The sequence below is a fragment of the Ailuropoda melanoleuca genome, chromosome 5 (genome assembly GCF_002007445.2).
Source record: "Ailuropoda melanoleuca isolate Jingjing chromosome 5, ASM200744v2, whole genome shotgun sequence".
In the NCBI taxonomy this organism is placed as follows: domain Eukaryota; kingdom Metazoa; phylum Chordata; class Mammalia; order Carnivora; family Ursidae; genus Ailuropoda; species Ailuropoda melanoleuca.
This window is the reverse complement of record NC_048222.1, coordinates 26,871,871-26,882,859: the sequence shown is the minus strand read 5'-3', so window position 1 is coordinate 26,882,859 and position 10,989 is coordinate 26,871,871. Positions and strand designations below refer to the sequence as shown.

Below are 10,989 nucleotides of genomic sequence, written 5' to 3'. Positions count from 1 at the left end.
CCAAGGAACTAGAGGGAGTGGGAAAAAAAAAAAAAGCCACCCTTTGAAGGAAAGGGTAGATACTGAGACAGGAGAAAAGCATGGGTAAGGAGATGAGACTAGAGGGAAACCTCTGATGCAGGATTTGGGGGTACAGCCCAGGGGACACTGCTGGTTATTACCAGGAGAGGGCAGCATTACCTGTCATCTGGTAAATTGAGGCGAAATACCTTGTGGGTAGCCATGACAGCCAGCCAAAGTCAATATTGATGATCAAGCCAGCTCTAGCCATAAAGCTGTAGGAGAGGAAAAGGCAAGAAGCTGCCAAAACCTGTTTGAGCTCAGGGCTGGCCCCATTTGCCTGAGGCGTCTCCCAGAAAGGAGATCTTTGTGGGGCAGATTCTCTGATGGACATTGATCAGCTAGAACAGAAGAGGACCCTAAGAATAAGGCTGTTTTAGCCTCCTTTCCTCAGATGGAAGGGATCTTGTGTGCAGAATCTGAGAGTCACCCATGGAAGACACCCCCCCACACAAACACATTCATGGAATCATTCTACAACCTTACAGGATCTTACAATTCAAGGGAGCAAACACTGAATGTATCTCCTCACTGGCAAGGAGAGAGATAGGCCTTCCCGCAGGGAGGAGAAAACCCACAGAAGAGGAAGCAGGAGAGGAAACCACTAACTGCTGGGTTTCCAGCAGCACGTCTCTCACTCCACCCCAGACCTCCCCCAAGTCTCCCTTTCTTTAAGTGTCAAGGCCTGTTCTGCTCCACTATGTCCTTGCACTCCACGGTGTTTTTCTGAAACTGTAGGTCTCTTGTTAGACAGCAGGTGGTGAGGAAGAAACAGAAGGTATGGTAGGGTAGGAGAGAGATGCAAGATATGGAGGCCGGAATATGTACAGTTTGGAGGACATATTAAGCCGTTTTTCAGCAGATTATAAAGAGTTTGACAGAACCTCCAAAAATCAAGCTACTCTGCCTGTACCTCTCTACTTATTTGTGTCCCCAAGGACTCCATTTACATTATTCCCTCTAATCTTTGCTTAGGACCGGCTACCACCCCCTCCAGGATCAGTGCAGCTCTATTCTAGGGCCACAATAACCCCACTCCCCCCTCCCCATTCTCTCATTTTCAAATGATAAGTGAGAAAAGGGTAAGGGGCACAGGGAGGGGCCCGGGATGGGGGCAGAAGTGGAAGCATTAAAGCTGACTAGGCTACTGAGGGCGAGCAGACCTCCCCCAGCCATGAATGAGGCCCTTTGGCCCAGCTTCTTGCTTCCCTAGCAGAAGGCCTGGGTGTCTCCCCTCCCATCCCCTGCCCTACCTTTCACCACTCTCTTCCCCCAATCTCAGTGTCCACTTCCAAGTCCCTGTCCTGCTAGAGTCTGGAAGGAACGTGGGAAAAGGAATAAACGACCACCTTCACATTCTGAAATTCCCTCCCTGGGCCCTCATGGGCTTGACTAAGCTGTTGGTGTCGTTTCTTGTGTGAGGGTGGAATGGGAGTGTCCTCTGATTAATGCAGCAGGGAAACTGAGGCAGAAAAAAGAATCCTGTGTTCAAGGAGAGACGGGTGGAGAAACAAGGAGGTTCCCAGGATTCCCTCTCCTTAACACTCCCATCCCTTACCCTCTCCCCTCTGGACCCACTCCCTAGATCGTCGAGTCCCGCCCCCCTCCTGTCCCCTCCCCAGGTTCAGGGCGGGGCCGGTCGGTGAGTCAGCGGCTCCCAGATCTAGCCCGGGAGGGGGTAGAGCTGGAGGGGCGGGGTGTGGGGTACCCTGGGCTGGTGGGGAAGCCGTGTCTCGTGTGAGCGGGTCTCATCGGGCTTGTGTTGCGCTGAAGGGACAGCCCGAGGTCTGGGGGAGAGAATCCCTGCCTGTGAGACCCGCCTTCCCCGGCCCGGGCCCCTCCCAGTTCCCCCAGCGCCGGCCGCTTCCTGATCCCCGTCGCAACCATGGCCGAAGAACAACCTCAGGTTGAATTGTTCGTGAAGGTAGGAACACCTTCTCGCGCGTAGGCCAGCCTCCCAATTCTGGAAGGCAACTCTCACCTTTACCCAGCTCCGGCCTTAACTCCCTAATCCCTTCCCTCCCGACCCCCACCCAACCCCACGTGCAGTCTTCAGTGTGCGCGCGTTGTGGGGGGTGGCCTCGGGAGAGGAAGACGATTGTTGTGAGTACGGGTAATGAGAATTCTGTGCGCGACCCTGAAAAGTTTGTCGAAGTGCAAGTTTTCAGCAGCCTAGAAGGCCGGAAGGTAGAGAAGAAAGTCCCAGGAGTTGAGAATATTGCCGGGCTGGGGCGGGGGGGGGGCAGGGAGGGACAAGCTGATGGAAAGACTGGGAGAGAAGGGGGCAGTGGGACCCAACAGGGTTTGGGAGGGTCAGAGGGAAGCATCAGAACAGGTGGTCCTACGAGAAGACCAGAGTGAGGGGTGTCTTGGGGGAGACTTGGACAAGTGTGCGAGTGTGTGTTTCTGTGTGTGTGGCAAGGCAGGTTTCAAGGAAGAGGGTGTGGTGAGGGAGGCTGAGAGGAGATCCAGAGGCAAAGACTGGTGGGGTGGAAGGAGATGGGAGAGTGGGAGTGGAGTAGTTGCAGGGCTGGAGAGGGGGTGGGCCCGGAAGGGTCCCCGGGACTTGGAGAAGCGAGAGAAAGGGAGGTGGCCAGATGGGAGTTTAGTTGGGGCTACCAGGATAGGTGGGGAGAGGGATCAAAAGGAGGAAGAGATCTGGGTTAGGGTGTTTAGGGTTTGGGGGTTTTAGCAACAGGAGGAACAGGGTTGCCACAACTCTGTCCTCTGTGGATGAGGAACGGTGGTCCTTTGGCCTTTAGTGATGACAGCGCAGACAGCGGACTAGCGGACTTCACTCTTTCTGCTCTGCTCCCCTCCCCACTGCAGGGGCGTTCTTACCCAGTCCCGGACCTCATCTCTGCACCTCCCTCTCCGACTGTGCCTCCTTGTTTGCACATTCTCCCCACCCTTCACTTTCCTGCCGCCTTTCTCTCTACTTCCCCCCTTTGTTCGTCCTTCTTTGTGCATTCCTGCCGCTTTCTCACTCCTTGCTGCTTGGGGCTTCCTGGGAAGCCATTCCCTCTCCCTGTGCCCAGCCGTGCCTGGGTCCGCCCCCCCTTAGGTGTGGTCCCCACCTCACTCACACTCGCCTCAAGGGCCGTTTTTATTCCTGGCTGAGGCTGCGCTACAGATTCTGGCCTTGGGTCCAGTGTGAGGAGAGTTATCTGGAGCCGGGGGCCGTGTGCTGGAAGACCCCGCAAGTAGTGTGCGGGGAAGAGGAAGGTGGCCCTCCGCTGCCCAAGCCTCAGCCTCACAGGTCCCTGCCCCCACTCCTTGCCAGGAAGGAAGCTGCTGAGGCCGGAGACAGCGTGAGATGAATCACCCTCAGCCTAGGGGGAGGTCCCTTGGGGGATGAGGTCACCACTTGCCAATTAGAGGCAGCCCCCCTCTTGCAAAGCCCTCTGCATCTTTAGGGTGAGGCTCTGGGCCCCTTGACTCCCCACCCAGCTGCCAGAAAGAGGGTGGAGGTATAGAGAACCAGAACTCTGGCTTTCAAACGCCACCATACCTTGTCCATTCACAGGCTCTACCGCGTTCAGGAGTCCAGGAATCCAGGCCTCTAGCCTACAACCCTGGCTTCACCAAAGTCCCTTTCTAGGGATGTGAGAGTTAAATAAGTTTTTGATTGTAAAGTGCTTAGAATAGCAGGCTAAAACTGCATTACTGTTTGTCTTTTCTCTCTAGGGTCCAGATCCTCCTGAGTTCTCCCAAACCCAAACCCTCTGCCTACCTCCCACCTGTCCTGAATGCTCTGGGGAACCAGAAGCTGACCTTTGCAGAAAACTTTCCCACTGATCTGCCCTAGGTTTGCTCCACCTCCAGAGGGGAGAGCCCACGGCTGGGGAGAGCTTTTAGTAGTGAGACTGCATGTCATGACTAGGCAGAAAACAGCGTGATCTGAGAGTAAGAGGTGCAGAGAATGGCCTGGGGTAGGTGGGGTGTACCTGGCCTGACCTTGGGGTGGGGGTTACTTTTCAGGCTGGCAGTGATGGGGCCAAGATTGGGAACTGCCCCTTCTCCCAGAGACTGTTCATGGTGCTCTGGCTCAAGGGAGTCACCTTCAACGTCACCACTGTTGACACCAAGAGGTGGGCCAATTTCTGTTCCTCTAAACACCCCTTGTGCACACACATGTGCACACACACACTCACCCATCCTAGTCCTTTCATCCTGCTCCTTTTCCCCCTCCCTCCACCGCCCAGAGCTCCTTTTGCTTCCCACATCCCTCCACCTCCCCTTTCTGATTCTCCCTGACCCGCTTCTCCTGTCCTGATCCCTGGCCTCTTCTCCAGGCGGACCGAGACAGTTCAGAAGCTGTGCCCAGGAGGGCAGCTCCCATTCTTGCTGTATGGCACCGAAGTACACACAGATACCAACAAGATTGAGGAGTTTCTGGAGGCAGTGCTGTGCCCTCCCAGGTACAAGGGCATTTGGAAAGGAAGGGGTGGGTAGCTGGGAGACTCTAGGAAAGAGAGAGGTTGAAGAAATGGAAAACTGAAATGGTGGTGGGCTGGAGCCGGGGAGCTGAGGCTTTTCCCCAGAAGATATCTTCTTCTCCTGTGTGTCCTCCTGGCTTTCAGGTACCCCAAGCTGGCAGCTCTGAACCCTGAATCCAACACGGCGGGGCTGGACATATTTGCCAAATTTTCTGCTTACATCAAGAATTCAAACCCAGCACTCAATGATAGTGAGTCTCAAGGGTTGGAGGCCAGGGTCCTAGGAGGAATGGAGAATATCCAGGGATTGGGAGGCATTAGGGGCACCTGGAAATTCTGATATTGGGGAGATGGAGCAGATGTTGGCAGACCTTCACTGCCTCCCTCCCCAGCCTCCTTATTTTTGTTTAAACCCCATATTTCCTTGCGTTTTCATTGGCTGTGACTTTAAGCTTCTCTCGTTTGTCAGCTAGCCTCTCCTGCACCACTGGGAAGGTTAGTTGGGTTGGCTGCTGGCCTGTTTTCTGGCAGAAGAGGGTTGTGCTTAAGAACAGTGACTCTAGGGGCACCTGGGTGTCTCAGTTTGTTGTGTCTGCGTTTGGCTCAGATCATGACCTCAGGGTCCTGGGATCAAGCCCTGCATCCAGTCCTGCTCCGTGCTCAACGGGGAGTCTGCTTCTCCCTCTCCCACCCTCCCTGCTTGCACTTTCTCTCTCTGTCAAATAAATAAAATCTTAAAAACAACAACGAGTCCAGATCCAGACAACCCGAGTACAAACCCTACTAGCCATGTGACATAGGGCAATTCATTTAATCTCTCTGTAAGTCCATTTCCAGATCTATAAAATGAGGATAATAATAACCTATTTCATGGGTTGATGTGAGAATTGAATAAGTTTTTGTACGTAAAGTGCTTAGAATAACACATGGGAAACGAACTATATTCGTGTCAGATACTATTATTTTGGACTGGCCTCACCATTAGTATTCATTCACCTCCCACTCCCCAGGACCTCCGGGACTATGTCACTCTCCTGATGTTCTTACCAATTCCCCTTCCTTGCACAGATCTGGAGAAGGGGCTCCTGAAAGCCCTGAAAGTTTTAGACAATTACTTGACATCCCCTCTCCCAGAAGAAGTGGATGAGACCAGTGCTGAGGACGAGGGCATCTCTCAGAGGAAGTTTCTGGATGGCAATGAGCTCACTCTGGCTGACTGCAACCTATTGCCAAAGCTCCACATAGTACAGGTGGGTGGTCATTGTACAAGCAGAGGGTGGCCACTGGGATGGCTCTTAAGAAGCTCCCACACAGGTTTCCCATGACAACCACTCCAAAGGTGGTTTCTTTCTTAAGATGGTTTCTATGGATTGCTACCAACAGCAGACACACCCCATTCCTTCTTGCCAGTCATTGCTGCAAGGCCATTGCTTGAGAGAATTTTATTCCATGATATAGGCTGTGGGTGCAAACAGAGTGGCTGGGAGTGACATATCCCAGTGTTGCTGTAAGAGTGCTCTTCCTGTCTCTCTCACTGCCGAATCCCCACATCAGACAAAGCAGGCTTTTCTGAAAATCAAAGCTTTAACTCTTTTTATAACATCGGTCTCCACTTTGTCTTGTGACGAAAAATGAAAACCGCTGGTGCCCATGTTTTTGTCTTAGCCTCAAAGCTATGGTTTAGTTTGTGAAACATAGGCCTAATGTCAGTCTGCCACAGACCTCTGTATTGAACATCTGTGTACTCGGCACTGAAAAGATGGATGACAATTGGTCCTTGCCCTCAAAGGATTTGAAATCTAGCTAGGAAAATAGAACAGTCACATGAAAGTTAAATAACAAAACATAATTAAAAGCCAAATGAAAAATAGGGACAAAAGTCACTATGGAAATTCAAGTGGAGAATTTTCTGATTTGTGAATTACATCTCAGTAAAATCAAGGAGAGAAATGGCACCATGGAACTGGGTGGGCTGAAAAGGAGCTGGTTGTAAATGGCCAGGATTTCAGTGAGTCGAGAGGAAGGGTGAAGACAGAAGATCGTGAGGAGTTAAGAAAGCCAACTGGAGGAGATGATTCATATGGGAGATAAGAATTACAGGAAGAGAAGCCAGATAGTGGGGGTTCTTGAATGCCTGGACAGGAAGGCTAGATTTTATCCTGTTAAGTCTTGGAAGAAGGGAAAGACCAAGAGCCTGGCAGCCAGTGTGGGTCCCCTGAGGCTAACATGTTGGTTTCTCTGCTCTCCCCACCCCCAGGTGGTATGTAAGAAGTACAGGGGATTCTCCATCCCGGAGGTGTTCCGTGGAGTGCATCGGTACTTGCGCAATGCCTATGCCCGGGAAGAGTTTGCCTCCACCTGTCCAGATGATGAGGAGATCGAGCTGGCTTACGAGCAAGTGGCCAAGGCCCTCAAATAAGTGCCTCCTGAGGCTCCGTCTCCCCTCTCCATTTTCTCCACAAAGACACCAGCTGCTTTCCACGTGGCTATCCAAGGGACACACTCCAAAATGGCCAGTGGGCAGAGAATCCTGGAGCACTTGTGCAGGGCTGGCTGGGGGGCTGAGGGGAAAGATGGGGAATCTAGGTAAGATTTTTGTTGTGGGGTGGTGTGGGTAGGACAAGTATTTCAGTAATAAAATACAGTATGAAAGTATAGTGTCGTTTTACACAAAGGGCTTGAGTGTGGGTAACACGGAATGAAAGGTAGGTCAGTGACCTTGAGCTCAGGGACGAAGCCAGGAATTTAGAAGAGGGGTATTTGTGGTCAGGCTTCCATTCTTCGTGCCGGTCCACCATAACGCTGTCTTGTGGTCCATGTCGTATTTGCAGCCCAGCCGCCAGGGCCAGCCAGATCTGGGTGGGCCTGGGCATCACTCACGGGGCGGGGCCGAGTTCTGAGGAGGGGAACGCAGTCCCCGTGGGGTGGGCGCGGCGTAGCAGGGCGGAATGGGCGTGGTCTCGGGAAGCCCCGCCCCGTCCCGCTTAGACAATGCCCCGGAGCCGCCAGACCGTCGCGCCCCCGCCCCACCGTAGTTCTTGAGCTCGCCTACCCAGGGACCCCTCCAAAGCCAAGAGCTCCAGTCCCCGAGGCCTGAAGACTAGGACTCCCATTTCCAACCAACTCTGTCCTCAGGGGGGTGGGGCCCCAGCCAAGATCACAGAGCGCAGGAGTCGGGGTGGCCGCTGGAGGTAAGTCTAGGGGTTGGCGATGTCCCCTGGACGGTGTGCGGGCCGGAGCTTGAGGGTGCCGGGCCCGTACTTGCAACGGACAAAGTGCGGGAGGCCGAAATTTGGGTGCGGAGCTGAGTGGGGTAGACTTTGGGGAAGATGGACCTAGAGACAGGGTCCTGGAGCCGGGAGTGGCGCCCGCTCCCTGGGACCACGCCCCCGGTTTCCCCGCCCCTTGGATTTCTTTTTTAGACCTCTCCCAGTCCCCCGGGTCTTGGTCTGGTTTATACTGGGTCGCGCTAGGGGCGGCACGACCGGCCGGGTTGGAAAGAAGCTATTTAACTCCTTAGGTTCTAATTCCTCCCTCCTTGCCCCTCTTCCGCTCTCTCGTTTGGGCATTAAGGACTTCCACCTCCCTGTCCCTGAATCTCTCCCCAGCTGTCTCCTCGTGTCCCATAACCCCTTTGGGTCCCTCGCCGCACTTCGGGTCCCAATGGCAGCGAGCAGCTGAGGGTTAAGGGGGCGGGGCCGTTGCATTTTTGGGGAGTGAGCGCATCCTAGCGGCTGCCAAGAGGGGCGCCTAGCAGGGACCTCGCGAAGCCCCCGAACAGGGGCAACAGGTGTTTTGAAGATTAGGGGTCCGGTCTTGTTGCTCGGACTCCCTCCCAAGAAGCAGACCCAAAAGGGTGCGGGATGGAATGGGGTCGGCAGGAGAGGAAGGTCTGGAGGGGGTGGGGCGAAGTGGGAGGGGCGCCCGGAGATGGCAGAAGGAAGACCCGGGCGCTCTTAACCACCCCCCTACGCCCTTCTGTGGATGTCTCTTTCTCTGCCTCCCCCTTTCTGTCTCTTCTCCCGGGCAGGTGAAGTAAAAAGAGAAAACTAAGAAATCAGCGCGGCCGGAGAGGGAAGACTGTGTGGATGGGATGGGGACGCCAGGGGAGGGGCTGGGCCGCTGCTCCCATGCCCTGATCCGGGGAGTCCCGGAGAGCCTGGCTTCGGGGGAGGGTGCGGGGGCTGGCCTCCCGGCTCTGGACCTGGCTAAAGCTCAGAGGGAGCACGGGGTACTGGGGGGTAAACTGAGGCAGCGATTGGGGCTGCAGCTGCTAGAACTGCCTCCTGAAGAGTCGCTGCCGCTGGGACCGCTGCTTGGTGACACCGCCGTGATCCAAGGGGACACGGCCCTAATTACGCGTCCCTGGAGTCCCGCCCGCAGGCCGGAGGTGAGCGCCAGGGCGGGGGTTGGAGGGTAAGGGGAAAGGAGGAGCTGGACGTGCGGGGCTTTAAGAATTGCGGGTGGGAATGTCTCTGCCCCGCGCCCTCTTTCCTGCCCGAAGGTCGAGGGAGTCCGCAAAGCCCTTCAGGACCTTGGGCTCCGGATTGTGGAGATGGGGGATGAGAACGCGACGCTGGATGGCACTGATGTTCTCTTTACCGGTGAGGATGAGGTGCCTGCATCCCTGGGGCTTGGCATTGGGAAGAATAGTTGGGGAGACTAGGCCACGTCGGGCCTTGTTTCCAACTCAGTCTCGCTCTCAAACCTCCGCGGCCTCCCTGGGCTCAGGCCGGGAGTTTTTCGTAGGCCTCTCCAAGTGGACCAATCACCGAGGAGCTGAGATCGTGGCGGACACGTTCCGGGTGAGGAGCGGGACCAGCTTCGTGCTGGGGAACCGGGGAGCGGATGGGGTAGGAGGGGCGCAGGGAGGGGACGCGGAGTAGGGAGGAGCCCAGAGCAATCTGTGTTTGAGGGAATCCCCTCACCCCTCCCGCGTCCCTGAGTAATTTCCCTTGTTGCCCCTAGGACTTCGCTGTCTCCACAGTGCCCGTCTCGGGCCCCTCCCACCTGCGCGGCCTCTGCGGCATGGGGGGACCCCGCACTGTCGTGGCCGGTAGCAGCGACGCTGCCCAAAAGGCTGTCCGGGTGAGGAGGGGCGGGGTTGGAGTGGGGCAGGTTGGGGCGCGGCCAACAAAAGTGGGCGTGGCTCCTGGCCCGGGAGGCGGAAAGCCGGGAGGTTCAGAGACTTAATTCCAACCCCTGCCCTCACGGAGCGGTCCATCTAGTATGAAAACACGTCAGAAAGCAAGAAGTTACTATAGCAGGACAGGGACACGGAACACAGTCGATTAACATCGTCTTCCCGGGTTTCAGGAAACTTCCCAAAGGTGGCGTCTAAGCTATGACGAAGGATGTTTGAGATTGACTGGTGGGGGCTGGAGAAGGGAAGAAGAGGGTTGCAGGTAGTAAGAACCGCGTGTGTGTCCGAGGTGGAACGTAACAAAGGTCACTGAAACGCTTAGAACAGTGCCTGACACATACTAAGGGCAAGTGCTTCCTATCATGATTATACAACAAATGTAACTGTGTCCCCAGTCCTTAATGGTGGTAGGGCCATCAGACTCGGTTGTGGAGTGCCTCTAGGACGTGACCACTTCCTCTTTCTCTCAGGCAATGGCAGTGTTGACAGACCACCCCTACGCGTCCCTGACCCTCCCAGATGACGCAGCTGCTGACTGTCTCTTTTTGCGACCCGGGCTGCCTGGTGTGCCCCCTTTTCTCCTGCACCGTGGAGGTGGGGACCTGCCCAACAGCCAGGAGGTGAGGGAAAGCAGGAGCTCCACCAACAACAACCACCAGAAGAAGGAGTCTCAGGCTTTCCTAGTGGGATGAAGATAGGATACCTTCTCTAGAAGCATGGGGGGGTGCCACTCTGAGCTGGCTCCAAGAAGGGCCTGGCTGTGGCCTCAGGGTCTTACTCCCCTCTCCCCACTTCATGTCTTCCCTGCAGGCACTGCAGAAGCTCTCTGATGTCACCCTGGTACCTGTGTCCTGCTCGGAACTGGAGAAGGCAGGCGCCGGGCTCAGCTCCCTCTGCCTGGTGCTCAGCACGCGCCCCCACAGCTGAGGGCCTAGCCTTAGGGTTCTGGCTGGCCAGGGGTAGGGCAGCATAGGGAGTAGAAGGGGAAGGAGGCTTAGATAGAGGACGGTGAATAGGTAGTAGTGGGGAGAAGGCCCCAAGAAGTGGGGGGAGGGCTTAGTGTGGGAAAAGGGATAGAGTCCACTGGGTGAGTCCTCTTCCTCAGAACTAATAAAACAGAACTGACCTTTTAGACTGGGCTGTGGCTGGTGTCTGACTGGGATAGGGCAGGGCTGAAATCTGAGGTTGAGGTTAGTCTTTCATTCATCAAACCCTCGTTAGGCACTTACTGACTCACTGCCCAGCCCTATCATAGGTGTTTGGGCACAAGACTGACAGGATAGCGTTTCTGTTGTAGGGAGCATATATGAGGTAGAGAAGAAAGAATAGGGTGGCTCACTCAGTTTA

General features: G+C 55.2%; 2 protein-coding genes across 4 annotated transcripts; both read left to right on the top strand.

Moving 5' to 3' along the window:
• Nucleotides 1-1,738: 1,738 nt before the first annotated feature.
• Nucleotides 1,739-7,154, top strand: CLIC1 (chloride intracellular channel 1). 2 transcript variants are annotated; one of them, XM_034660479.1, is made up of 7 exons: nt 1,739-1,984; nt 3,748-3,868; nt 4,042-4,151; nt 4,356-4,481; nt 4,644-4,750; nt 5,568-5,749; nt 6,757-7,154. In XM_034660479.1, the coding sequence occupies exons 3-7, from the start codon at nt 4,096-4,098 to the stop codon at nt 6,916-6,918; spliced, it is 633 nt and encodes a 210-aa protein (XP_034516370.1). In that variant the 5' UTR covers nt 1,739-1,984; nt 3,748-3,868; nt 4,042-4,095; the 3' UTR covers nt 6,919-7,154. The 2 variants fall into 2 exon arrangements, with proteins under 2 accessions (XP_034516370.1, XP_002930064.1); XM_002930018.4 differs by lacking the exon at nt 3,748-3,868 and having other exon boundaries at nt 1,740-1,984.
• A 152-nt stretch (nt 7,155-7,306) lies between these two features.
• DDAH2 (dimethylarginine dimethylaminohydrolase 2) lies at nt 7,307-10,776 on the top strand. Of its 2 annotated transcripts, none has more exons than XM_011216705.3 (7): nt 7,307-7,690; nt 8,530-8,889; nt 9,004-9,103; nt 9,231-9,304; nt 9,468-9,587; nt 10,113-10,262; nt 10,453-10,776. In XM_011216705.3, the coding sequence occupies exons 2-7, from the start codon at nt 8,593-8,595 to the stop codon at nt 10,567-10,569; spliced, it is 858 nt and encodes a 285-aa protein (XP_011215007.1). In that variant the 5' UTR covers nt 7,307-7,690; nt 8,530-8,592; the 3' UTR covers nt 10,570-10,776. The 2 variants fall into 2 exon arrangements, with proteins under 2 accessions (XP_011215007.1, XP_034516369.1); XM_034660478.1 differs by having other exon boundaries at nt 8,526-8,889.
• The last annotated feature ends 213 nt before the right edge of the window (nt 10,777-10,989 follow it).

What these genes read in the sequence shown, in the direction of transcription:
- CLIC1 (XM_002930018.4), top strand. Translation starts at nt 1,946, where the DNA reads ATGGCCGAAGAACAACCTCAGGTTGAATTGTTCGTGAAG. An exon ending in AAACCCAGCACTCAATGATA is followed by an intron (nt 4,751 to 5,567) that starts GTGAGTCTCAAG and finishes TTCCTTGCACAG; the next exon opens with ATCTGGAGAAGGGGCTCCTG. An exon ending in CAAAGCTCCACATAGTACAG is followed by an intron (nt 5,750 to 6,756) that starts GTGGGTGGTCAT and finishes CCCCACCCCCAG; the next exon opens with GTGGTATGTAAGAAGTACAG.
- DDAH2 (XM_011216705.3), top strand. Translation starts at nt 8,593, where the DNA reads ATGGGGACGCCAGGGGAGGGGCTGGGCCGCTGCTCCCATGCCCTGATC. An exon ending in GTCCCGCCCGCAGGCCGGAG is followed by an intron (nt 8,890 to 9,003) that starts GTGAGCGCCAGG and finishes TCCTGCCCGAAG; the next exon opens with GTCGAGGGAGTCCGCAAAGC. An exon ending in TCGTGGCGGACACGTTCCGG is followed by an intron (nt 9,305 to 9,467) that starts GTGAGGAGCGGG and finishes TGTTGCCCCTAG; the next exon opens with GACTTCGCTGTCTCCACAGT.